Source organism: Corvus moneduloides, chromosome 4 (genome assembly GCF_009650955.1).
Source record: "Corvus moneduloides isolate bCorMon1 chromosome 4, bCorMon1.pri, whole genome shotgun sequence".
Taxonomy (NCBI): Eukaryota; Metazoa; Chordata; class Aves; order Passeriformes; family Corvidae; genus Corvus; species Corvus moneduloides.
This window is the reverse complement of record NC_045479.1, coordinates 10,787,391-10,814,008: the sequence shown is the minus strand read 5'-3', so window position 1 is coordinate 10,814,008 and position 26,618 is coordinate 10,787,391. Positions and strand designations below refer to the sequence as shown.

The window sequence follows — 26,618 nt, the reverse complement described above, 5'->3', positions numbered from 1 at the left end:
TGAATACTTCTACTGAGCTACCCTTCAGACAAGAGTTACCTTTCCATGCACACTTCTGTTTGACTGCATCCCTTCTGAGAAGTGGTGATGAGAACTGTGCTCATAATTTGGGCCTAGCACAGATTTCTGCTGAGTTGCTCAGAGCTCCTTTAGCCTTCAAAGGAAATATCATCTAACCCTGGTGGTTTGTTATTTGTTTTGTCATCCTTTATTTTTTTCTATTTCTATTAAAACAGCATCTATTAATATTTCAGTGTAACACAACTTCTGAGATTTCTGCCCTCCAGAGTTCCATCTGGAGAATTCCCTAAATGTGCTGCATGTTGATGCCAAGAATTCATTTAGTGTCTCCATTGCTGCTTTTCCAGTATCTTCACAGCAATGCTTTTGCCCCTTCCTTATCTATTGGCTTTACATATTCTGTTGTAATCTTTGAGCTTCTGCCATGTTGAAAAAATAATTTTATTTGTGTAATCATCAAATTGCTGCTCGAAATTCTTAACTAAGCAGCAATATTGTGCTTTCACATTTAACTTGTTAAAACTTTTACCCATCTGATATATTTTATTATTCACTCAGGAATAATTTGATTTGAAGAACTTCTCATATTTTGCCTTCTAATCATCATTTTCCTTGTTCTGTTAGAGAGATTTTGACCGATCACATACAATCAGTCCTTAAATAGTTTCTACACTGCCTGAAAGCTGATGACCTTTTAAACTTCTTACTAGCTATCCTCCTTATTAAAAATGTGGTTTCCCTTTGATGTTTCATGCCACTGAGACTTATTTTTAAAGTGGGTTCATTTGTGCATTGATTTAAGAACATTTATGGCTACTTATGTACTGGCTCAAGATTACATCAAGAGCTGCTTCCTTTCTGGTGTTTCTCTAATTAGTTGTTCTAAAAAGCAGACATTTATGGTTCACATAGTGGATATCTATTTAGCCTATGAGCAAATAAAGATTGATATCATGAATTGTGTTTTCTACTCTCACAGATTTAATGTTTTTCAAAAGAACTGTGAGGATCTGGCAATGCAGATCATCCACCTTGGTTTGTTGAACTGGACAATCTGCACAGAAGCACTTACACATCTAATCTTGTTTCAGGGGCTTATTTCTGCTGGTTTTTCTTAATGGGAAAAGCCTGCCTGGACAGGCACTCCCAAGGGAACTCCTTCAGAAACTGAGCACTTATTGTAAACACTTAATTACAGTGAGAGCTGGGTGTTTTAAAGGTTGTGATGGGCTGTTTTCTCAAACCACAGCTCATTTCCTTCTCCAGCTACCCAGTGACAAAGAAAGGCCATTAACAACACCAACGTTAGAGACAGACACAATTTCACTTCAAGCTGTCTCCAGCTCTGTCAAAACATCTCCCTGTTGACCTAAGCCACCCTCTTCCCCACCCCAGTTTTAGGTCATACTTAACTCCCTTACAGTATTACAAGCCAATCTTGCAGTTCTTCCCTCTGTTCCCATGGGGATGTGCCAAGACAGTTTGACGTGCACACGCACACGACATTTTCGGGGCACTCCCCCTGCATGTTCAGTGCAGAACCATGTGGAGCATGAACATGGAGTGGGGAATTAGCACTGCAGACATGCGAGGGGATGCTCTGAGCAGTGCCATGGTGCATCCTGGATCACGCTCAGCAAACACAGGGAAGCAGGACGTACTTGAGGGGTTCGTCAAAGCGAACTGTGGCTGCACAGTGGAAGACAACATTGACCCGGGTCAGAAGCTCTTCCTCGTCTTCAGCACTGATGGCCAGCTTGGGCTGAGTGAGTTCAGCATTAATAGGCTTAATCTTCTCGTGGAAATTAGGGCAATCTTCTCGGACCCTGTCAAAGACCTTGAAGCACAAACAGAGAGAGATCAGGGACAGAATTAGGCTGCTGAGATCGCTTTGATTAGCAGCCAGTCTGATTACATCAATCAATGCAACTGGCACAAAAGAGAATTCCTGACTGGGAGGACACGGGTGACATGATAAAATAGTCCATTCACTTGTTCCCTCCCAGGAGAAACAGAACAAAAATATAGGGGGTAAATGCATTGCTCTGAAGAGATTAATGAATCTTCTCTGCCACCACTCATTTCCTTGGACAGCCATCGAAATTCCTCTATGTCCATATTTCCTGCAACCACTTGCTACTTGACCTTGAAGACTGCCTGTAGGACCAAAACAGGAGCTAAAGAGCAGGAGGGCAGAGTACAGAGCGGGAAAGCCTGTGCAGCATTACACTCAAGCCAGATGGTTCTACAAAGGACTTGCAGAGAGGAGGAGAATTGGACACATTCTTGCTCCTCCTCCTCTTCCTTTGCAGCTCCTTGTCTACTGTCACCCTGCTCCTGTCAGAGGAGTCCAGTGAGGGACCTGCTTTTGGGATGGAAGGATGGGGCATCTCAGGAAGCCCCACTGCTGAAGCTGTTGAGTGCCACCAGCAGTTTTGCTGCACTGAACATGTATGCAGCTGGCTGGCCTCTCAAGCCATCTTTCCAGCCCTTTTTTTCCTACTAATATGAGCCACAGCTCTTTCCAAGACATATTTCTGCACAGCATTATTATATTTGAGCCATTTCAGCTGAATTAATAGAAACTGTTAAGTCCAAAAAAAAACCTTCCCTTTTTTTTTTTTTTGGAGGGGGGGTGGAGCAGAGTGACAACACAAAAGGTAGAAAGAATCAATAGACTAGAAAGGCTGTGGGATCTGAAGAGGTATAATCTAGATTCCAAAGGATAATCACACCTCCAAAGTAACAAGTCTAGTGACAGGAACACCTAATACTGGGAGAGATTACTGAGGGATGCAAAGGACACATCACACCACCTTTGGACACCTTTAAGAGTTGTCTAAGCAAGCAGTGACAGGAAAGGCAGGGAACAGCTGAACCTGCCTTGGGGCAGGAGGGTGGACCAGCTGATTTTTCAGTAGCTCTGTGTTTTTGGGGTGTTTCCCCTCTGTAGCCTACTCACCCATAACACCGAGTTTGGAAATATCTTTGCTACCATGGCCTCTTGTTTTCCTAGAGATTCTTTTGCCTCTGATGTGCCCGGTGCTTACATACGAGCAGAAATTGTCTGACATAAACTAAACACACTAAGAGACACATGAAAGATTAAATTGATCCCAATAGCAGTATTTTTTTTTTTTTTGGACTAAGGGATTACCATCTTTCTGCTTATCTGACAAGCAGCATATCTAGATAAACCTTGAGGTTCTTAGGGATAAGAGGTGACAAGAGAATCATTAGCCTTCCCCATTATGCACCATACTCTGTACTTATTTTAAATTGCCACACAGCTGCACATCCTTCAGAAACCTGAAATTTTAGCCCAAGTTAGGACAAGACAAAGCCATTTCACTGTTCTCAGCTGCACCTGAGCGCACACATTTTTCATCAGTGTGGCTAGGCCAGAAAACAGATCTGTAGACAGAGAGTTATTCATGGGCAAAGGTGTTGGTGAGAGCTAGCTGGACTGCAGGAACTGAATTCCCAGGCACCAACAGCCTTAATGTCTGCAAAAGCTGGTTTTTTAACAAGATACTACACTGGCTCTCCAAATATGCATCATCTCATGAGGGATCACATGCCAGCAAACCCTGATGGGACACAAAATGGAAAGGTTTCTCAGAGAACCCACATGAGCTATTTTGTGGGATTCTCAGGAATACTAGTTTGTATTTGTTTGTTCTGTTGCAAAGAGAGTGCAAAATGCCACAAAATGGGAGTTATTTTCTACTTGTTTGGTATAAATAATGCAAAGGCAGAGAAAGAATGAATCAGCCCTTTACTTTTCAGTCACGGCTTATAAAGTAAGAGTAGTATTTCTGCAGTGCCAGCCTTGGACAGCTAAATTCTTCCTACATCTCCTCCTGACATTCCCTCTGCAGATAATGTCCCCTTCAGCTTCTGTGCCTGCTGCTACCACGTGCCACTCAGCTGCTGCAGTTTTTCATCCCCTCCAATGATTCACTGCATTCCTCTGAAGGATGAAGGCAATTTCTAAATGCAAGCTCACAAGTCAGCACATTGCTTTGGAAACCTTCTGCACCACAGGAACATTCAGTACATTGTCAACATTAAATCAGATAACGGGAGCAGCTGTTTAATCAAAGTCTGCTGCTTCTTTTATGGAAGCTGAAGGTTTCAGACTTGTCAGTGCTTTACAGGGAAATGAAGGAAGATTTAAAGGGAAAACAAATGCAGCTTATTTTATACTGCTTCCTGCAGTTCAAGGAGTACTTAACATAAAGATGATGCTTAGTCTGAAGGTGAACTGTAATTGCATCTCTAAATTCTGATGAACTCACCAAGAACATAAATAATAAATCCCCAGTAACTGTGTGAGGCCTAAGGATTGTTCTGTCTTTTCTTTTTAGAAGCCATCTGCCAATATGAAATACAGTCAGTGCACTGGCCTGATGTTGGAATTACATGAAAACACTGGCCAGGTCAGCAGGGATACAGGAATTGCCACAAAATTACAGTGAAGAGAAAGGAAAGGGCTTTGACTTCAAGTTGTCCAGTATTAATGAAATGGAGGGAAATCAGTAATAACATTACTGAGCATCCTAATGCATTGCAGGGACAGCACTGCTGCCTTTCCCAAACCAACAAATGAATCTAGTAGCTGCTATTCTCATTTTTAACCTCAAAATAGGATCCAAGTTCAGCATGGGCTGTGCTGTCCCTCAACAGAGAGGAGAATTTCTTATTTCTCATTTTATAATCAGGCAATTCCCATTTAGAATACTAGTCAAATCTCTGTGTTTTCACTTTACTCTGTCAAAAATGTGAAAACAGGACGTCTTTCTCCCAACATTCTAGTTGAGTGTGTTTGATGGACACTTTCCCTATTCCTGCCCTCCTAAGCTCTGACCTCCCTTTCCAAAGGACATCTGCAGCTCTTGGTGTTCCCTGCTCTTGCCTTAAAGCACATAATAATTCAGAGAGGTTTCTGCCTACCATCCCTTCAATCAGAAATTTTTCCATGCCACAAAGATACAAAAACCTCAAAGAAAGGGCAAATTGCACATCTATGGAACAGCACAGCTGAAAAATAAAGGAAGCACTGAACAGAGCAAAATGCCAACGGCTTCGCATCTTCCTCAGGCGGCATTTTCAGTGAAGCAAATACAAACTAATGAAAAGCAGAGTGCCTAAGCCATGGTCCACTTTAAAAAAGGAACTTGCACAAGTCTGGTCTTGTAAAAGCCTTTCAAAGGCCTGGGTAGTCCTTTCTTTCTTGGACAGCACTCCCGGATCTCCCCCTACCCCATCAGGCACTGGTGACCGACCCAGAAAGCATCAAGTTTTTAAGTGTGGCCAAGAAAGGCAACCTTTTTTCCTCAGGTGTGTTTAATAGGTGCCAGGAAATCAGGCTTCTCTAGGAGGATTGTAACTTACAATCTAGGAGGATTGATGTAACTTACATTATAACATGAACATTGCAAGGCATTACTGTATGACAACCTTTAAAACGGAGAAAATCCAGAGAATTCCCACAAAATGGAACTCCTATATGACAAACCAATGAGAACATTAAGGTTGAGGGAGCTCAATTAAAAAAAAAAAAAAAAAAGAAAGAAAAAAGGTAAAAAGCTTTTGATGTGTTTGTCTTGATCTGTTCAACTTCTGCTGTGTGTGACATCAAAGGATTTTTACCTCCCTTTATCCTTTCAATTAAGGTGCACTTTGGTGCCCACATTACTCGTGATCCTCTTCATGATCACATTCTCTGCTTTCTGCCTCAGAAGGAGGACAGGGTGAGTATGGAAGCACAGGACCTCTGTGGAGGTGGTTCCACAGGACCAGGTGGAAACCTCTCAGATAAATGGAAGGGACTGCTTAGCATGATTCAGGAGATTATAGGCAAGAATTGCTCCCTGTAAAGGAAATACATAATTTATCCTAAGAGAGACACAGGCCAAAGGGTAAAATATTGTGGCAAGAAAAAGGCATTCACTGGCTGTGTGGAACAATTTTAAACCCAGGTGTTTGAAATCCCTCTTCTGAACAGAGCATTGGTGTACAAATGCAGGGGAACAGCCTATATATAAATACACAAAATAACAACCCCCAGGGTGTGCATCTATCCCTCAGTGATTTCAATGACAGCATCATAAATATACAAGTGATCATCACAAATTTACACTACTGAAGGTACCAAAGTCATGAAAACAACTCTAAAAAAACCACCTGATGTCTGCAGTTTAGTCCTGCTGAAAGGGTTTATCAAGTCTGATAAACTTGTGTTTGCTGTTGATAAAATCCTCCAATACATTTAAGAAAGGAAGGTACACGCCTATTTTAGAATTGCCATTGTAGCAAATTTGAGATAGACCAGGGCAGCTTCTTGACATAAAGTAATTAGCCAGCAATTAATCTTCAGCCTGGTAGATTTCCAGCAATAAACACCAGGATTATTCAGTCAAGAAATGTGTGAAAATGCAGGTCAGGAAGCTTTAATTGGAATAGAGCTTTTTTCCCCCCCCTTTTTGCACTCTTTGCCTCATTTCCTCTTCAGAAAATTGCTTTTAAGCACAGTTCTTCTCAAGGCAAATAAAGCGTAATTCACCTCATCAGTTGGAAAGCAGGCAGCAGAGCATTCCTCATTACAGAAAAACAAATGGCTTATGCTTCAATTCAGAGCTATTACCTTCCCCTGAGCAGAGCTAATGTAGTAGAAATACAGGACCCACCACCAACATCTAGTAAACAAAGCAGCTGATTATTTAAAGATGAAGACTACAGAAACAAAGAGAGATACAGACTCAGTACAGGTCAGCTAAGACTAATATGTATATCCAGCTATTTGGGATGTGGTTTTGAATAGCCAGTTTCCTTGAAAATTGGCTGCTGACCAAGCCTGCTGTTTTCTAGCAAGAATACTCAAATTACACGCCAGTGAATCTGGAACACTTTCCGAGTCAGATGCCATAGACAGGAGTATGAGGGATTTGAGAGACATGGAAAAGCTTTCCATGGTTTCTAGTGCCATCTTATAGGTGGGTGGACAAGTCATGGATAGAAGATGGAGCTTTCTGATGTTTATCACAGATGTTCCTGGTGCCCCTGGGTGGTACTTCGAGATCAGGATCAGTGTTTAATGGGGAAGAATGTAAGTGCAGAGAAGAAGGACGGCAACACTTGGAGCTTTTCCTACAGGAACCACTGAAAATATTTCTTCCCACACATTTTCCAGGACTGTTTTCCTTCTCATCCTTCTCCATAACTATGCCCCAGCGAGGCCATAGGTCAGTAGGAGTCAATTCCCAAGGATGTCAGCAGTCACAACCGGAGTCAGATCCCTGTCCCCTTCCTCAGTTCCTGCCTTGCAGAATTAATTACCACTGGCTTTGAGAATCACTGAATGGACTTGGAAATGTCAGTAAGTATAAAGTTATCCAGACATGGGATCTTTATCTGCTTTTCCATACCCATTGCCTTAATCACAGATCTTTGACGTTTCACTGCCAGATTCTCTTGGATACCAGGGAACTTCAGGAGTGTTTGCTGACTTCCTGAGGATAACCAGCCAGGACTAAGGGCTGTGTCAAACACAGACTCTTGGAGATGTTGTTAGATATGACCAAGAAAGACTTGAAAAGATATTTAAAGAAATTACCAAAAATTACTTTCCCACTTGAGAGCATATTGGCTGTCACACAGACACAGAGGAGGCAGCACTGTATAAAACACAGTGCTGGGATGGAATACCAAGTTTTGTTTCAAGGACAAAACATCTGGGCCATTCAGCTCCTACAAGTACATGCACTCCTCTGAACTTGTGTCCCTCCAAAGAGCTCTTCCAAAGGAATGGCAACCTAGGGTGAGTGTCCTGTGCTTCCATACTCACCCTGTCCTCCTTCTGAGGCAGAAAGCAGAGAATGTGATCATGAAGAGGATCACGAGTAATGTGGGCACCAAAGTGCACCTTAATTGAAAGGATAAAGGGAGGTAAAAATCCTTTGATGTCACACACAGCAGAAGTTGAACAGATCAAGACAAACACATCAAACATTCGGAGCTACTCAAATAAAAGACAGAGATTCTTCAAACATTGCAGGGAGAGGGCACTCAAGTGTAGAGAGCTGAACATGTGCAAAACAAGTACAATAGAACAATAATTCACTCTTTTAGCATGAACTGTGCTAGAAGATTAACAGAAAGAACAAGTCACTGGTCACATGTGAGGAGTTAGCCTGGAACAGGGGCTTTTCCCAATAGATGCACCACCTGTGGCCATGATGTCTTGGAAGATAAGAAAGCTTTCTGGCATGAGTGCGAGCCATTTCCTGCCAGCTGGTCTCAGGGACTGAAATTCATGCCAAGAATATTCAATTTATGGATGTGTAAAACAGTACAATCAATTAAAGATAGAAGTTTTGCAGGAGGTTCCTGGAATGTGTTGATGAGAACTTCCTTCTCCAAATAACAGAGGAGTCAGTGAGGAGAGGTGCTGTGCCGGACCTTACTCTCAGCAACCTGTTGCTCTCATCAACATATCAGATTGACTATTCTTGGAAATTCCTCCCTGTGAGGGTGCTGAGGCCCTGGCACAGGTTGCCCAGAGAAGCTGTGGCTGCCCCACCCCTGGAAGTGTTCCAGGCCAGGCTGGATGGGGCTTGGAGCAACCTGGGGTAGTGGAAGGTGTCCCTGCCCATGGCAGGGGGTTGGAATGAGATGAGCTTTAAGGTCCCTTCCAACCTAAACCATTTGATGATTTTATCATTGGCCTAGGACAATTTCTCATTTCAGCATTTTTCTTTTGTGCTCACATCTGACACAAATATTTTGACCTTCTGATGTCATCCCACATATATTTTTGTTATCTTCGTTATTACAACGTAATTTTTTGAGTGGTGCTTAAAAGCCCTAAGTTGGGGTACCCCAGCCTTTTAAATACCTGCCTTTTTTCCTTGCTTAGGAAAAGCACTTAATTAGGAGCATATTCCCACAGCCAGGCTACAGGCAGCACACACAGTGAGAAAACAAACTGGGAGATTATCAGAAGCTAATGCAATTTAGAAGACCAACAGGAAGAGCAGGGACACTACTAGAAGTGAGAGCCCTTGCAAACAAGAGACCAATCCAGTGAAGAAGAAAACAGTTGATATTCTAAGAAAACATCTAAGAATGGATGTCTTAACCACTGTAAACCGATTTTCTGTAGTGTCACTATTCCAAGCAAGCAAGGAAGCAGCAAGTTACAAGTAATCCTTGATTTCCATCCAAGAAGCCTTCAGCTTAGGGAAATTAAAACTTCTTTAAGAAGATAGAACCATCTGTCCAAATAGTGTCAGCTACTTACAGCACAGTCTGGCTCTCCAGTGCCCCTGCTACTGGAGACAAACTGTAATCAATGCCTCTTATTATGGCCAGTTCTCAGAAGAATCCATAGAAACCTTTTGGATATGGTTGCAAAAGCCCCTCTGGAATCACAGCTCAAACCTTCTCTCTGAATCCAACCTCTTTGCATGTTATTCAAAACATGGACTCCTTTTTAATAATGCTTGGCTCAATTAGTTCTGCCCATAATGAACATTCTTAAAATTCACCAATTCCTGGCCATGGGTAAAAACAACAACAACAAAGTTACAAAAAAAACTAATTCCACTGAACTTTGGCAAATTATGTGGATGTAAAGGAAAGGCAGATTTGTCCCAGGAAGTCTGCAGCAGCCTTTTGGCATGCAGACTCCCTTTTCCAGTCGCTTGGGTCTCATCAAGCAGGAGGTGTTGCCTTATTTCACAACAAAGATACCTGCTGTCAGGAGGGCCATTTCCCGTCAGCCTGCCATAGTAACACGTCTGCCAGGAGCAGATGTCGCTCACTTCCCTGTACAAAGATCAGAGTGCTGCCACAGATGGCTCAGCTACACCCTCTGAAATGTTTCTCCCTCTCCTGCCATTGCAGTTGCACCCCAGTAGAATGTTCTGACAGGCCTGATGGTAAAAGACAAGTCAGATGATATTTCACACACCCTGCAAGACTGTTCCTCTTTAAGGCAGGGAAAGATGAGTTTTGTTTGCAGTCAGGTAGGAGTTTATCTGTGTTTTGTTATTTTGAGGTTTGTTTGTTTGTTTGGTGGGTTCTTTTGGGGTTTTGTTTTGGTTTTTTTAAACAACAGAGAAATTCAGGTATTTTAGTATGGAAAGAAACACGCACACATTTTAAACAGGATCAAGAAAGCCATATCAAGTGTCCTTAAGCCAGGCTCAGGTTTTAGCTTGCCCTGGCATCTCAGAGAGTGTTGAAGGGTAATCAACAAGCCGCACTTACCGTCTCTGACACTCTACTAATTCTTCTACCTAAAGCCAGAATGTTAGAACTTTCTGAGCACAGGATTTGTGGCTCAAGACATCTTTCACACTGACATGCAGTTTTCAATACATCTATAAAGAGAAAAGTTACTTTTCTCTGCAGGTATACTTTACACTCATGCTGCTTCCAAGGGAGACCAAAGAGGATAATCCACATAAGCTGAGCTGGAATTCATGTTTGCTGCCTTTAGCTTCCAGCTCTAGATTGAACCAATTAATTTTATGTTACCCAGTCCATACAAGGGAGAAAAGTGAGCACTTGGGCTAAGTATGCTACAGGTGTAACAAATCACTTGCCCATGTGTCACCAGAATAAGCAACATTTCCAACTAGGTTAAACTGTGCAGGGCCAGGAGTTGGATTGGATGATCCTTGCAGGCCCTTTCCAACTCAGGTTATTCTACAATTCTATGATTTTATGAACAACAAGAAGTTGTTCGTACACAAAAGCCTCCCCATCTGTCTGAGCAGGGATTACCAGTAATGAGCCTGTGTCCTTCGCCCTGGTCCCATGAAGTTATAAATTCCTTTAATGCTTTAATCTACCAGTGAAAAACCCTGGCAGAAGGAGTGGAGGAGAAACAAACAGAACATACCCCAACTCACCATCCTGAGGTACAGAAATGCACCTCTCACCCCACACAAATAAGAATACACAGTGTTCTGCAAATACTGCTTGCATGAGGCTATACTATACATCCTAACTACATATTTAACTGAGGGAAGTACAACTCATTTCTCCACCTGTCCTGCTACAGTCAGTGGAGACAGCCCAAGGGTTTCCCAGATTCCCTGGGGAAAAAAACGAACCCAGTAGTTAAAGATCTGCCCCAAACTACGTGATTGTAAAGTTAGGATCTCTAGGGCAAACAGTACAGCTACCACAGTGTGATAAGGTGTATGCAGGAGGTCCTGATGGAGCACCAAGAAATGCTGCTGCTGGGAATGAGGAAAGCAATTAAAACAGCTCAAGGACAACAACCTGCATGAGCACAAAAACAGAGTGTGAAAAACGGGTTACTCTGGTGCTGTGTTATGCAGGCTATGCACAAGAGGAGAAACAGCTTGTGCTTAATTAGAACTGGGTAGAAGAGTCAAGACTAAAATGAAATTTTCTTAGTGAGTGAATATGGTAAACAATATGATGCCAGTATGATACTGGTAGAGGAGTTTTGTGGTGCAAAGTCTTCCAAAGTCATCTGTACCCAGGCAACCATGTAAATAAAACTATCAAGAATAAAACACATAAAACAAATCAAGACTGCCTGAGTAACAGCACTGAAAAAATCCACCAAATCTGAGAATGAATGCAGCAGAAATGCGACAAACTAGGAAAAAAATGTAACTGGGGACAGACTGTTTACTGGAGAGGAGTTTGGATAGAGAAAATGAGGTGCAAGGTGGTCCAAAAACCAAACATCTGAAAATAGAAAACAGGAAGATATAAAATCAGGTACAGAATAAAAGAGGACAGGGTTTTTTTTGTCAGTGAGAGTGGGGACACCTACAGATGGTGATGAATCCAAGTCCACAGTGATGTTGAAAGGACCCCTATTGGATAACCTGCTGGAGCTCCCATCACGTCTTCATCTGAAAAGACTTGGTGTGAGACAGTGGAGAAAGGGGGGGATTGACTCGAAGTGGGAAGGGAGATAGATTTATAACTCAACAGAAGTTAGATGTGATTCATAATAATTATAATGATAATTAGCAGCTTTATAGTTGTGTGTGCTTTTAGATTAGCTATCATTTAATTGCTTTATTAGTCTCTTAGCAGTGTATTACTTAATTTAAAATCATCATAATCTCTTAATTCAGGTTTATGTCTCAAGCCTGGACCCTGAAGGGGAGAGTCAGGCTCATAAAGTAACCTATGGCTACCTGCTTTGGCTTACCAGCCTGAAAGACCAGCTCTATCCTTCAATCAACAGGGACAGCCTTCAACCCAAATCCAGATGGATGCTCAGCCTCACACCCAGCCAGTCTCTGTCTCCATCCTCCCACCAAATGACACCTGTAATTCCAAAGCACTTGCAACAGAATGAGAAAACACTGATCTTGGTGTTCTCGGATGTTCTGCGCTCAGCTCATGACATTTCTGCTTCTCACACTTGCACAGGAAAATGACAAGTCCACTGGTGTGTTTTGATCTAAGAGAGATTCTGGAATTGTTTCCTGGTGTCATCCCTGTCAGTCTGAGGGAACAACAGCATGAATGGATCTTCACCACTGAAGCTGTAACTGTGATGGGAGGACTCTTGTACCCCACTGGTCCTCCACCTTCCTCTGTGCTTTTCTTTTGCAGAACATTTTTTTGGTATTGCCATATCACTGAATCTCCACCTCTTTGGGACCCTTTGTACCACCCACCAGTCAGGGTCCCCCGAGCAGCTGTATGGGGTGCCCAAGCAGGAAAGGAGAAATATTTCTGTGCTGCAGCTGCAGAAAATGATCTCTGAAGTGGCACATGCCCCACTGGTGAACCTGTGTCTTGTATTCTCCAGTAGTATCCGGGTTAATGGCCAAGTACCTCACACACAGATTCCTCTAACTTCAGAGATACGCTGCTTTCAGACTCATTTTTACAGCAAAAAGCTTTTAGCTCACCAGGTCAGCAGAACTATGAGGAAAAGACAAGGAAAATCCTAGTCCATGCAATTTTCCTTATGTGGAACATGGCAACTCACCCCTTTCAAATGAAAGGCATTCAGATTTGGCATCTTCTCTCGGGGGGTAATAGCACAGCTATTATCTCCCCATCATTTGCCCAATTCATCACTCACAGCATTTTAATTTTGTCTAATTAAAAGAGTGCAAAAACATACTAAACCAAGAATATCTTCTTCCCTTTTACACTGGAAGAGATGACTCTCCAAAACACCTTCCTCCAAAACTCCTTCCCTCCCACATGCCTAAAAGCATCACCTGAAAAGGTTCAATTTATATAATAATATCTGATCATCCCTCTCTGAACCAAGAGAAATAACAACTAATATACAATGCTAGAGCCATCTGTGTCCTATAGGGTATGAAGATCAGTGATGTGCCAACATACAAACAGCAGCTCAGGAGATCATCTCCAAGATTAAAGCCCAATTTCAAAGGGATGCTAATCTACATTTATGATTGCAGCCATGGAAATCTGCATTTCCTTGCACATTGCTCAAAAGCCCTTACCAATTTAGGTATGATTTTACCAGGACAGATTCCATTTCTGAAACATTACTGCAGGATGTTTTGTATTGGATAGCTCATAGCCCTACAGTTTAATATCAGTTATTGTAGCTAAGAATGGTTCAGAGCATGTACAGTCATTTATTTTTAAAATGGACGTTTTTACTGTAATGCCAAAGGGAAGGAGAATTTAAGTCTCAGACTGCTTAGGACTGCTTCTATTAAACCCAAGTGAAACTCTGCCTTGTCTGCTACATTTTTAGTAGCAGTAGCAGAGTGTCCCGGACTACTGGTTACCATAAGAGGTTGGGAATTCCCTACTACATTGCAGTCAGCCCTGAACTGAAAAGTCTGCCATACATATGGACTCTTAAATCATCTCCCTTGAGCTGTGCTGGGTCTGCAGGCCAAACAGACCTAAAATCACATTTCAGTCAATATAGCTATCAAATGAGTGCTGGAAAAATACTGCCACATAAGAAAGGGCCTCTTCATCGAACCACTTTCAGTTGTCATGCTGGTAAAATTGAGATGCTAACTCCCAGCTGGTGGGACTGTTAAACACCCTGAAAATGAAACATCAGCATATCAAATGGCTGACAAGGAGCTCTTAAGAGATTATTCATGACTGAGCAGTAGTCCACAGAGCTGGGTACTTCTTTTGTAGAGGAAAACCTGTTTTCATGGGGAGAGACTTTAATTCACCCACCCAGAAATTGTTCTGTATTGGTCATGAAAGTCGTTATCAGCACCAACAACTAAACCATGACCTTTTAGGGGTGTGTTTTTATAAACACTAGTGGACTGAAATGAGCTTAAGTGAAGAATTTGTCCCTTCCAACTGTACATATTGGTGGGTCTTCCATCCTTAATGGTTCCTACCTTCAAGCAGACAGACCGAAAGTTTTACATTTTTATTTCATTCTGAGTTTTGAGTGCCTGGTTTTCTGCCCTTTTGTGCCCAATGATAAATACATTAGCATTTGAAAAAGAACTAGCTTAGAGAATCCCCTCCATAAGAGAGCTATTAAAAAGCAATTTCTTTACCAGGGAGAAATACTGCTGTCAAGCATACAACAGGCAGCCTTGCTTCATCGTTCATTTTTGTGTTTGTATTATGGTTATTTTTCCTATTTCTATTCATCAGCAAATCAGCTTGATAGATTAATTCTTTTCTGAGAGTCGGTCTTAGTCACTGGAGTCTGTTCACCAAGAACCATCTGTTCCCCAAGATTTCCCTCCCACACACCATGGCAGAATCACGCCTACAACCAGTTTCTCCTATTAGGAAAGAAACGCCTGTAACAATCTGGGTGACATGAGTCCCCCGGGAGACAACACAAGAACCTGTAACTTTGTTCATCGTTATTATAAAGCAGTACCCATTACTCAAGGACTGACTCTGGAGGGTAAGTGAACCTGTCTACCCCTTCCCTCCCACTCTCTTGCTGCAGTACCAAAAGGTCACGACCTGTCCAAGAAATGGGAATGGGGAGAGACTGGATGATGCTGTGGCAGCCCTTCTCTCCCTTCCACAGCCTGGGCCCCGATTTCATGGAGTGTGTTTATGTGCAAGTTAGGGGTGATGCTCCTCAAATTCCTTCCTCTGCCTCCAACCCTTTCATGATCATGCAGACGTCTCCTAATCTTTCTGACTCCAACTCATCCCATCTACCCTACCTAAGTAGGTGTCTGGGAGAGTTTAATCAGGTTAAACTGAACGAGCTAACTGATCACCCCACATCAAATCCATGACATCTGCCAAGTAACAGCAATGCAGTGGGAGCCTCATCCCAAGTGCAGGATGCAGACAGGCAGAAACTGGACTGTAGCCTGTGCCAGGCATTCCAAGACCAGAATCAAGTGCACCCTGGGTAGCTGTCACCTTCACTTCTGTCACTCAAGCAAGCAGCCAAATTGCCAAATTGCAGGAGGAGAGAGCAAGTAAATACACACCTTGCCTTCCACAGAAAAGACTCTCTCCTGGGAAGGACTGAGAAAGGGAATTGCTCGTTTCAGGTTAAAGACAGCACTTCTCTTCCCTCTCACCTATACAACATTTTCCCTCAGTCCCTGAAGTGACCTGCTGAACCAACTCCCTGGAGGCATGCTGCTCATCTCTTTTAACAAAAGGTTCATCTTTTCAGAACAGAAATGGCTTTTCTTGCCACTTCCTCTTTTCAGTGCTACAGCTCAGAAGTCCTGGCACCTTCCCAGTGCACGGGCTCGGCTGTGCCCTTGGAGCTGGAATCCATCTAGCCTTGCTGGCAGAATAAAAACTAACGAAAAGAAGTGAAAAGGACCAGTGAGTTAATTAAATACAGCTCCTGTCAGAGAATGGGAGAACAAAAGCAGGTGTAGGCAAAGAAATTATCCAGGGGCATAAGAACTACCACGCAGGAGCAGAGCAAAGATGTATTTGATTTGAGCCACCATCTGACATGAGCTACAAGAAATGTTGCAAAGAAAGACATAATTCAGCAAATTACATCGCCCCAGTCAGGTCTCATCATGGTTTATAGGAGGAAGGGAGTGGTTTAAGTGTTTCATTTACAACATTATCCTCTATATATATTAAAATATGTATTTTTAGCCATACAAATGTTAGGACAGCTTAAAGCCTCATTTCATTGACTAAACATCATACGTAATTAATTTTAAAATCTAGCTATTATTTAGCAAAATACTCTTTCCTTCTTCAGTGCTGAATTACTTTCACTGAACGTTCCCTTTCCTGGACACTGAGCTTATCTTACTTCGGGTTTCTTTATTTTTAGCACAGATGTCTCTCACCACTCTGGTTTCATGTTCTGCTGATTCCCCTGATGCCAGGGATTTGAACATCTATTAGTACCCGAACAATCTGCAGACACAAAGCTGACTGCTTTCCTAGAGAGCACCAGCACTCCAAGGAACTCACTGCTTCCATGGCTGCGCATGGGAAGCAAACTGGAAGAGGATGGACTCAAAGTTATAGCACTGACCAGGGAATGATACTGATTAAATGTCCCTCAACCTTCCAGATTAGATATCAGGCAGAAGGGAGAGAAGGGTAACTAAAGGTCTACAGACATGTATTTTGGATTTCGAATCGGGGTTTTTTTATTAAATATTCCATTAATACCTAACTACTGCATAGCCTTCTTCATCAGTAAGTTCTTCAATAAAGAAGAGGCATGTAATTTTTCACATGAGAAAACAGACACACAGATTTGAAGTGACTTACCCAAGGTCACACAAGTGGAAGAAGAACCTAGCTGTTTTAAAGCCCTTTAGAAGGCAATATGCCTTCCTTAACCAAGTGCTTCTTTCCTGAGAGCTGCCTTTTGAGGGCCAAATTAACATCAAAATTTTGGCACTGACTCAAAGCCTAATCTATGTTTAAAAAAAAAAATACAGCACACATTTAGTCTTGGGAATATTATCTCTCTGTAACTGGATCATAAGAAATTGTGTTTAATAAAGGCAAGATTCATTGGGTGAATAGTAAAAAACTGGGTAACAGGCTTGTGGAAAAATCTGCTTTTTTTTTCCAGAGGTGGTAGGGTCCATGTGCTCTCCTCTGACATTGTTCATTGCTTTACAGTCCTGTGCTGGGAGAGTACAGGTCCCCAGGGAGAAGGAAGGGAGAAGCACACAGGTGAGGCAGGGGAATGCCAGCCTCAGAGAGTACCAACCCTGGGAAAAGATGAACTGGAGAATGCCTCTTGCCTCCAAGCAGGCTGGGAACATCACTCTTTCCAGCTCCAAGCTTACAAAGAAGGAGGATACAAACATAACTGCTTTGCTCTTGATGCCTTTCCTACCCACCATAAACTGCTTTTGACCCATTGTAATCAGGAGCTAACATTCATCTGGAGGAAAGCTGCCCAGAGGTAGCAATCTTGATGTGTCCACAGAGTTAACATGGATAGGAAACAGAAATTGCCATTTGGTGATCCAGGGGTTTTATCTAAACCAAAGGAAAGCAATAAAAACTGTCCTCAGAGGACACATCTGAAGAGTGAGTGATGTGTGACCAAAGCAGAGGGTGGTAAATGGGAAAAACTGATGGACAGCAACTAAGGTAGAAAATCAGAAGAATCTTCTCTGCAATGCACTGATGAGCACAGAGGCAGCTGCGTCAACTCTCGTTTGATGCAGCACAGACCCCAAATCAGTGCTGAAATGGTACATGAAAAACTCTGACAGGAACAGTCCCAGATCTCAAAAGCACCTATTCCAGAGCTTTTCACAGAGTCTATTTTGTGCAGATGGATGGGTAGCACACAACTGGGTGAGGTTAAATGTATACCACCGCTATGAACAGCAGGAGGGGAGCAGCGCCTCGGGATTGCTGCTGCTTGTTTTTCCATGTCCGCTTCAGCAGCAGGTTAATTTTTATCACAGACATAAGCAAGGCTTCAGTTTAGCCACACCTCTGAGCCTCTGGCACAAAAAATGTTTGGTCTTAAATAGTTGCTCAGCCATCCCCTGCTCTTATTCCAAATAATGAACCCATCACATTCTCTAAAATCTGGATCCTTCCAGGGAAACTAACATTACACTTTATTTTGACAATTTACATACCAGTGAATTTCTTCTGCAACTGATTCTGTCCAGCACAAAGGGTAATTTCACAGCATGTATTTCTGTGTAAAAGTTGGGACTTCTACCTGAATCATCTGCTTTCTCCCACTGTTACTGGAGAAATGTTCACCTTTGAATCAAACCAATGTACAGATTCACAGGAACACAGAAACATACCCCATGTGCACCTACTTCAGGTTATGCCCCACTATTTAAAATACACAATGGCACACATGGAGAGTTAATATCGCACACAGCTGGCTTCTCAGTTAAATTGAAAATTTAACATGAGAGAATTTGGTTTTCAGCCCGGTTTCCTAGGAAACATTTCCAGCTACTATTGGTGGAGGCTACAGGTTGACTGTCAAGCCCACTATTTCCTTTGTTCCCAGTCCATCAGCTTGATTTCTTTTATCATCTGGTCTTCCCTACTGAAATACATCTAATATAGGGGGAAGGGTTTCTTAACACATGCAAAATAATCAGTATTTCCCAAACAGCCTCCCCAAAAGAGAGACACAAAGCAGCAGCAGTGATTAAAGAAGAACAAATGAAATGAAGTTATTTGAATTAATTTATAATGTGATATCCAGATTTGTATATGTTCGAGTCTGCACAGTGTTGATAAATATCTGCTAGAGATAATCTACAATTTTACTATTTATCCCTAACAAACAGATGGGCTTCTGCGTTGCCATTTACAACAGCATAAACACATTCTGAAAACAAAAACGAAACAAGGAAGAATTCAGAAATATGTGCACAGGTTTTTAACTGAATGTCCTGTACTTAGGTGAGATTTTATTACCCTTTAGAACACCTGCATGTTCTACAATTAAAGCATTACAGACAACGAGCACTGTAAAAAATCAATCCCCAGTGTCACTGCTCTTTGAAGACAAGAGGGAAAACACACTGGAGTGTATCTACAGGAGAGAAAACAGGTCCCAGCCTCACAGACAGGCACGGACCTGGGCACGGTGCCTTGGTCTGGAACCTTCCTGGCTTTGTCTCTTACCAAAAAAAGTGATTGCTCCAGAGAAAGAGAAGGCAGCTGGGTATTTTCATGCACACAGAAATAAACCCTTGCTTGCAGCGCTTAATGAAGTCATGCAGACTCAAAGATACATCACTGCTTCTGTTTCCACTTCTGTTGTGACTCGTGTTTCTGCTCGCTCTTTCTTTGTGCTTTGGCAGGGAAAAATATGGGCAACTCTGGTGGTTCCCTTCCTCTTCCCTGGTGGGAGGAGACTGGACCCCTCCCTTCTTCCCAGGACATTCACATGAGCTCAGACTGCAGTATTTTTGCAGCTCTTCTACCTGTTCCAAACCCACTGTAGTGGCAGGTTGGTATGGGTCTTTTTAAGGATGCTATTAATAACATCCTTCAGAACTAGAGAAAATTTCTAAGAGCTATTCCCTTTATGCCCACGATACCCGGTCTCCCTCCTCAGCTGTTTCAGTCATAAAAAATGGGCATACAAGCAGGTATTGCTTTTGTGGGGTTTTTTTTTGTTTAACAGACAACATTTCCAGTGTCCTTCCGTCGTACTTTACGGGACTCCTTCAGCTCATGCACCCAGTAATGATTAAGGCAATCAGGAGCAGAGATTAAAGACAGTGCTTTATGTTAATAACTGGGTGATGACCCAGGCCTAATAACCTCAGAACTGGAGCAAGACGTGCCCTGCTTGTGTAGAAAGCACAAACACCGCTGCTGCTACGAGCTGAACCTGCCCTTGTGAAATGGCCTCCTTGATTCCCACAGAGCAACGCTTGGTCCGTGAATTTTCCCTTTAGATGTCCATGATTTTGGATTATGAGGATAAAGGTGAAACTTTTCCAATCATGCCATTGAAACAGGAATGCCAGAGCACTGAAAGGGCTCGCCCTTGTCTCCTGAGCTAAACTACCTGGAGATATCACACTGTTACAAAAAAACTGGGTAGCACAAGAGCAGTGTAATCGTTTGATACTAATCAACACTGAAATTGTTGGAGAAATAAAAAGCTGTCATTCACTTAGAGCCTGCAGCAAAACTCGCCTAGTTGATAGGGAACATTACAAAGGTTCATTTATTTTATGCATTTCAGTTCTCAGCATGACACACCTTCTATCCAGGGATGTGAATGTATTTGTAGTGTACCTCAGGAGATGAATGTCCATCAACAAATTCCAGTGTTTATTTATGGTTAATATTTCACAGCAATAAACATTAAATACATTCCTATTTGATAAGATAACAATCTGAGGCCAACACCTTCCCTTTCAAGGCTCCCAGTAAAGTGATAACCTTTGAAACATATCAGCTGCCTCATGTAAAAACTGAGAACTGTCTCCACCAAGCAACTCAATAACTGATCTGTATCTTTATGACTACAACTTCTCATTATGGAGATAGAGATACCACCCAAACCACTTCAGTAAGATACAAGCAAACGTGGCATTAGCTCAGCATATCAAGACACTGATATGAGGAAGTTCTGCTGGCAAGTCCTCCCAGGTGGACAAATCCCAAACCACAGAGCATTTTTCTGGTTGGTATCCATGGGCTGGCATGGCTAATATTCCTGCAGTGCACCTCAGCTATGAACTTGAAGAGAGGCACACAGAAAACACAAGAATAAGAGAATATATAGTTAATCCCATTTGGGAAAAGGGCAGACTTTTCAGGAAGGAAAAAGGAATAAGAGGTTTGTATTATGCTGAGAGGAAGAAAGGATATACAGAGGGGTATGGAATAAAGGACTTTGCTTCCTAAAGGGAGATGGCCTTTAAGATCACCTGGTCTAGTGAAGGGTGTCCCTGCATGGCAGAGGGCTGGAATGAGATGAGCTTGAAGGTCCTTTCCAACCCAAACCATGCCATGATGACTCTATGGCTTTCCTTCTGAACATCCTATCAGCTATCAGACTATCAACTGTGCAGCACAGGCCAGCCCAAATCCAAGATACAAGATGTAATCTCATTTTCAGCTTTCTTTGACTACACCTAAAGTCCAGATTGCTGGTAGGAAAAGAGTGCAGCTCTACCACCCTGCTTAAAAGGTGACATCTGAAACTGGGAAAGGGGAGCTGTGGAGGTACATGTTGGTGAGGAAAGAGGATCAGGAAGCACTGTTGGCCACCACCCAAATGTGGTGGTGATCCATTTTAACTGGAACACATAGTTATCAGGTCCTGAATCTCAGCAAATTCACCTCTGGTTTTTCCCCTTTCTGCATCTGAGATGATGTGCTAAAATGGCAAAGAATTTACTTACTGTTGACTGTAGTTGCTGAGGAACATGGGAGGGACAGGTGACTGGACAATTCTGGGAGCTGAAGGAGGTATATGAAGATGGGATCAAGCAGGTCATGGCTGTAAGGATCTGCAGATCATGAAACAGAAAGGAGCAGTAGAGCTGCACAATGGATTTGGGTCAGAGCTGACCTGGAAAAGGTGCAGCTGGAATTGCTGATGACTGAGTGATGTTCTGATCAAAACCTTCCCTGGAGGTTTCTGGGGCTAGTGGAAAGTGGGGAAATGGGTTGCTAGGCCCCAGGGCAGCAAATCCTGTCTGTCAGAAAGAAATGGACGAAATAATAGGGGAAGGGCAGAAAGAATGATAATCTTCCAAGCTTCAAAAGGAAGGGCTGAAGGGTAGAATTCTGGAAGGATGACAAAATGATTTACTGCTTCCATGCCCTATGGAAGCTCAAGGTCTCCATGCTGCTAAGAATGGTTACTGTCCTCTCACTCAATGTACTGAGCACATAAAAAATTTGACAGGGAAGAATCTAATTACCATTCCCTAAAGGCTCAGAGATCCTCCATTGATAAAACTCCATCAAAATCATACAGGCACTACATTAACAATTCTGAATTGCAGCAAACTTGATTTATTCTGTATTCTTTTCCTGTTCAGGCTGCAGTGCAGAGTCCGGACGCCCTTTAGACATTACAACAGAACCCAGCCCATTGCCTTTGATCAGTTTGTATTCCTGCCCAGCATGAAACAGAAACAAGCAAAATCAGCACTCAGAATTTGTGGAGACATGAATCTTTTAAAGGATCAGGTTTAATGGGTTAAAAACATTAGAATGAGACTCATATCTACGTGCCACAACATATTTTTAGCACATATAAGCCTTCATGTACAAGAATTTTCCCTCCCTCTGAACTTCTATGCCTCGATCTCCTGTGCATCCTTTCTTAGTGTAAATCCTTTAAACGGATTATCTTTAAAGAACCACTTATTTGATGCTAGGAAGAGATGCCAAAGCAGTATTTTGGCAGTTGTTTATGAAGTGATTAAGATCTTCTATTTTTTCTATGCAGATATAATAAAGGATGGCCATTTATTTTGCTAATTGATACGAAATGTAAGGACTAGAACTTTAAATTGATGGAAAGACAGAAATCAAAACCTGACTGTCCTTTCTTCAGTGGACAATGAAAGAGCCCCATGCAGAGAAAATCCCGTCCTTGAGGGATGTGTATGGTGACAACATGCAGGAGATGGATGAATCCAAAAGGATGCAGAAGAACAAAAGAGTCTTGTGTCTCAGTCCTTTGAGCAAGTCTGTATTTTCCCTGCTTATCTTTCTGGATACACCCAGTGATGTTACACATCCCTCTTCAAATTCTTATCTACAATACAGGTTTTCTCCGCAGGCTATTTCTATGTTTCACCACACTCTTTATGACATTAATAGTTACATGTACATGTATTTACTGCTCTCTGCCCTTTCTGGAAAACAAAACAAAACAAAAACACAAACAACCAACCCCCTCGAAACAAAACAAACAAACAAAAAACCCCAAACCTATCTCAGCTTTTCTACTACCTTGAAAACAATAAAATAGCAAACCCTATTTTCACAGAGGAAGCCCTTGGGTATCTCAGAGAAGGCATGTTGTGGGATTAGGCCTTACCTTTCAAAAAGATGCATCACTTTCCTGATACATATATGTGGAGAGAATGTGACATGGGAAGTAGTCCAGTGAAAATGACATTTTACAAGAAGAAGTTACAAGCCCCACCTCCGTGTTCTTAGAAACTCGGGTAACTTGGATAGTGTACCTGGAAAGCTGAGCTGCACCTTGGGCACGAAGTTTGGTAGAGAAACCAGCTGGCAAGAGCATATTTGAACAAGCAGCCACATGAATGAGCTCTCAAACACATTCTGGGTATCTCTGGCAGTGCAACGTGGAATTCTGTGGCTGTGCTAGAACTTCTACCCACAGCATGAGAACAGATTTCATAGCTTAAGTATTCTACCTAGGGAAGATGAACCCTGCTCTTACAAGCCTTTGGGTTAAAAAAACCAGAACTCATGAGACACAAGCTCCTTGCTTGCTTTCTGCTGACACAGAGCAAATAAACCTTGCTCCAGGAAAATGCCTAAGCAGGTATTTTATTTAAAGCATGGCTGTTGAAATGGGAACTCACTGCAAGTTTCCTATGAGCTTTTGACACACTGCATCAGGAAGCCACACATCTGGTTCATCCCACATTAAAGAGGGAAAACGATTCTCATTTATTTGACAGAAGGGGTAACTGATTAATCTAGATATTTAAACAGTTGTTCTGAAGGAATAATATGAAGCTTTGATGTATCTCACATCTTCTCAAGTCCTTCTTCAGATTCTTCATAGGCCTCCTTTAGGCACTGGAAGGGCTTTGTCCTTCCTAATCTGCTCCCTGGGTGGTTGAAATCCCCCATGAGGACCAGGGATTGTGGATGTGAATATTAAGTGCTGTTAATGGCACTGCCTCCGTTTTAATCCCTTTGCTGCCAGCCACTTGCTTGCTTCACTATCACCAAGTGCAGTAGTTCCTGGGACTTAGAACACCCTGCCAGGACATGCTGAGACAGCTGAAGCGCTTCGCTCACTAAGGTTTGTTTAGGGACTGACCTCTGGAACACCGAAACTTCTTTGTAATGAACACTGCCCGGCAGAGGCAGGAGAGTAAAAGCCAAAGGATGTATAAAAAGACTAGGAAAGCTACCAGAACTCAGGAGCTCAGAGATCCAGAGCCTGTTTCCCTTCTCCAGCTTCCTAAATTAGGTATTTCTTAGCACTGCCAGGTGTCAGTAGAGACATAGTGGCATAAAGAATGCACTACAACCTGGAGGTTTGGGTTTTTTGCTCGGTTTGGGATTTTTGTTTTTTTAAGGTGCTAAACAAGGTAAGTTCCCAGATAAACTCTTAGGGAATTCTGCTTATAAGTGACCTCCAGGCAAAGCATGAACCATTAAACTCTTGCAGTCTGAATGTCCAGCCAGGTTTCTTTTCCTCACCTTGACCATAACACCTTTATCTGCATGTTGGCAATCTGATGGAGACAATGCTGACAGCTTTGCTTTTGTCAAGGTAAATGATATCCACAGCTTTCCCTCATCCACAGATTCAGTCATTTTATCACAGAACAGGACCAGATTGGTCCAGCTAAACATATCAAGGGTCAATCACAGAATCATGGAAGCGACTTTAAAGATCAGGGGTGGGGCAGCCACAGCTTCTCTGGGCAACCTGTGCCAGGGCCTCAGCACCCTCACAGGGAAGAATGTCTTCTCAATATCCAATCTAAACCTTCTCTGTTTCAGTTTAAAACTGTTCCCCTTGTCCTGTCACCCCAGGCCCTTGTCAATAGTGTCTCTCCATCTTTCTTGCAGGCTCCCTTCAGGTACTGGAAGGCTGCAATTAGGTCACCTTCTCTTTTCCAAATCCACGCTGACCTTCAAGTCACTCCCTTTTCCTTCATGTACCCAGAAATGTCAAGAAAATTCACTCTGTGATTTTTTTTTTTCAGGGACAGAAGCGAAACTGCCTGAAGCTGCAGCTGCCTGAGTTGTCCCTCTTGCCCTTTCTGACAATGGGTGAAGCATTTGCCCTTTTTTCCAGCCATAAGTGTCCTCTAGAATGTAGAAATCCTGGAGGCTTCTGAAAGAAATGGAATACATAGTCCTTCATGCTCTCTTTACAGCCCTGGGAAAGAAATTTGCTGCAAAACATACCTCCACATAGAGTTCTACTAAAGTCAGCTTCCTGGAGATCAAAGCAAGGGCAGCAGCTTGGGAACTGCCCACATCCAACAGGGAGTCAACCATCAGGGAGACAGCGTGCCTCCAGGCATGGATACAGCACAGCAAAGAACACATTAGCTTTTTGAACAGGTTATTGCCTTTCTGCAAGCAACCTCCCCAAGCAGAAATCTACCCATAAAAATGTTTTTCCCTCCTCCACCACTGACAATCTTGTCACACTTTGTATGGAAATGCCCTTCCCAGTGCTGAAATTATTTGTGGGTGGACAGTTCCGGTGGTTAATTCCTTGGGTGTGGGCACACATGCAACGCCAGAAGTGGCACAGTTGTATTCACCTGGTCTTCTGAAACATGAGCTTATCACTTGAAGAATGATAAACCCTTTTCTTACCCTCCTGCATCTCTATTGTTGTGTTCTCACAGCCTGCTTTATACTTGAACACCTTGAATAATGAGTGAGGTACTTCTAAAAAAGGTTTAAAGAGGTCAGACTGAGAGCTGTTACAGAAAGGATCATGAAACATTTGAGTGAAGGTGTAATTACCCATACTTACAGTGTGTGTGTGTCTTAGCAGATTTTGATATATCTTTAATAAATAAAACATTAATATAAACTTCAGACAAGTTCAGAGCCCTCTGGACACCCTAATTTTTAAAGATGCATTCACTAACAAAAAGAGGACCTAAATAACTTATTCTGGCTTCATCCAACAGGGAAATTTTCAATGTAGTGGAAAAAACTGTCAACTTAATACAAAATTTTGCTGTAATTTAGAGCTCTAGTTCTGCCATTATAAAAATAAAAAATGAAATAGTTAAAAATAAGTTGTTACTTTGGAAGAGATCACCTCAAAATATTTTGGCATTTGGGGCTTTTTTAGGGCCCTGGGGTTGGAGCTCTACCACAGCAATCAAGGTAATTCAAGGAAAAAGTCCATTTTGCCTGTCCTTACCCATATTTTCTTTGCCAAAAAACATTTGGGAGGCATTTTTTTTCCACTCCCAACTAGGAAGGTACTGACTGTTCACTGTAAACATTTTATTATACAGATGAAGTACCTGTAGTTTTATACACAACTGTAATCACAATAACACCCAGCTTGGAGCCAGATCCAGGCTTCTGTTTTGCTGAGCTCACCAGATTGAAGGCTTTAAAACACATTTTAGTGTTTTGCAGATACAAAACCAAAATAAAAGACCTTTTTCCCTAAACTAAGCTATGAAATCCCACTTTTAAGGTGAGATGGCAACACAAGGAGACAACCGGCAGAGACAAGAAGAAGGCACACAATAATAGAGATCAAAAGTACACACACAGTTAGTTAGTATCAAAGGTTTGTTTGGTTTTTAAACAAGCCACAAGTCAGTGCTTGTTTTTGTTATTCATATTTGTTATTTCTACTGCAGCAGTGCCCAGAAGTCCCATCCAGACATCCCATGGTCAGTCCCTCCTTTTAAATCTTGATGCAATCACACTGACTATCCCAAAGCTTCATGTATGAGAAG

At 42.3% G+C, this 26,618-nt stretch overlaps 1 protein-coding gene across 3 annotated transcripts in view; it reads right to left on the bottom strand.

The window, feature by feature from the left end:
- Positions 1–26,618, bottom strand: part of FAR2 (fatty acyl-CoA reductase 2) — a 123,655-nt gene that overhangs the window by 27,345 nt on the left and 69,692 nt on the right. For all 3 annotated transcript variants that reach the window (XM_032106201.1, XM_032106203.1, XM_032106202.1), the window contains exon 3: positions 1,683–1,858. In XM_032106201.1, coding sequence (XP_031962092.1) covers positions 1,683–1,858 — 176 coding nt within the window. The remainder of the gene's footprint in view (positions 1–1,682; positions 1,859–26,618) is intronic.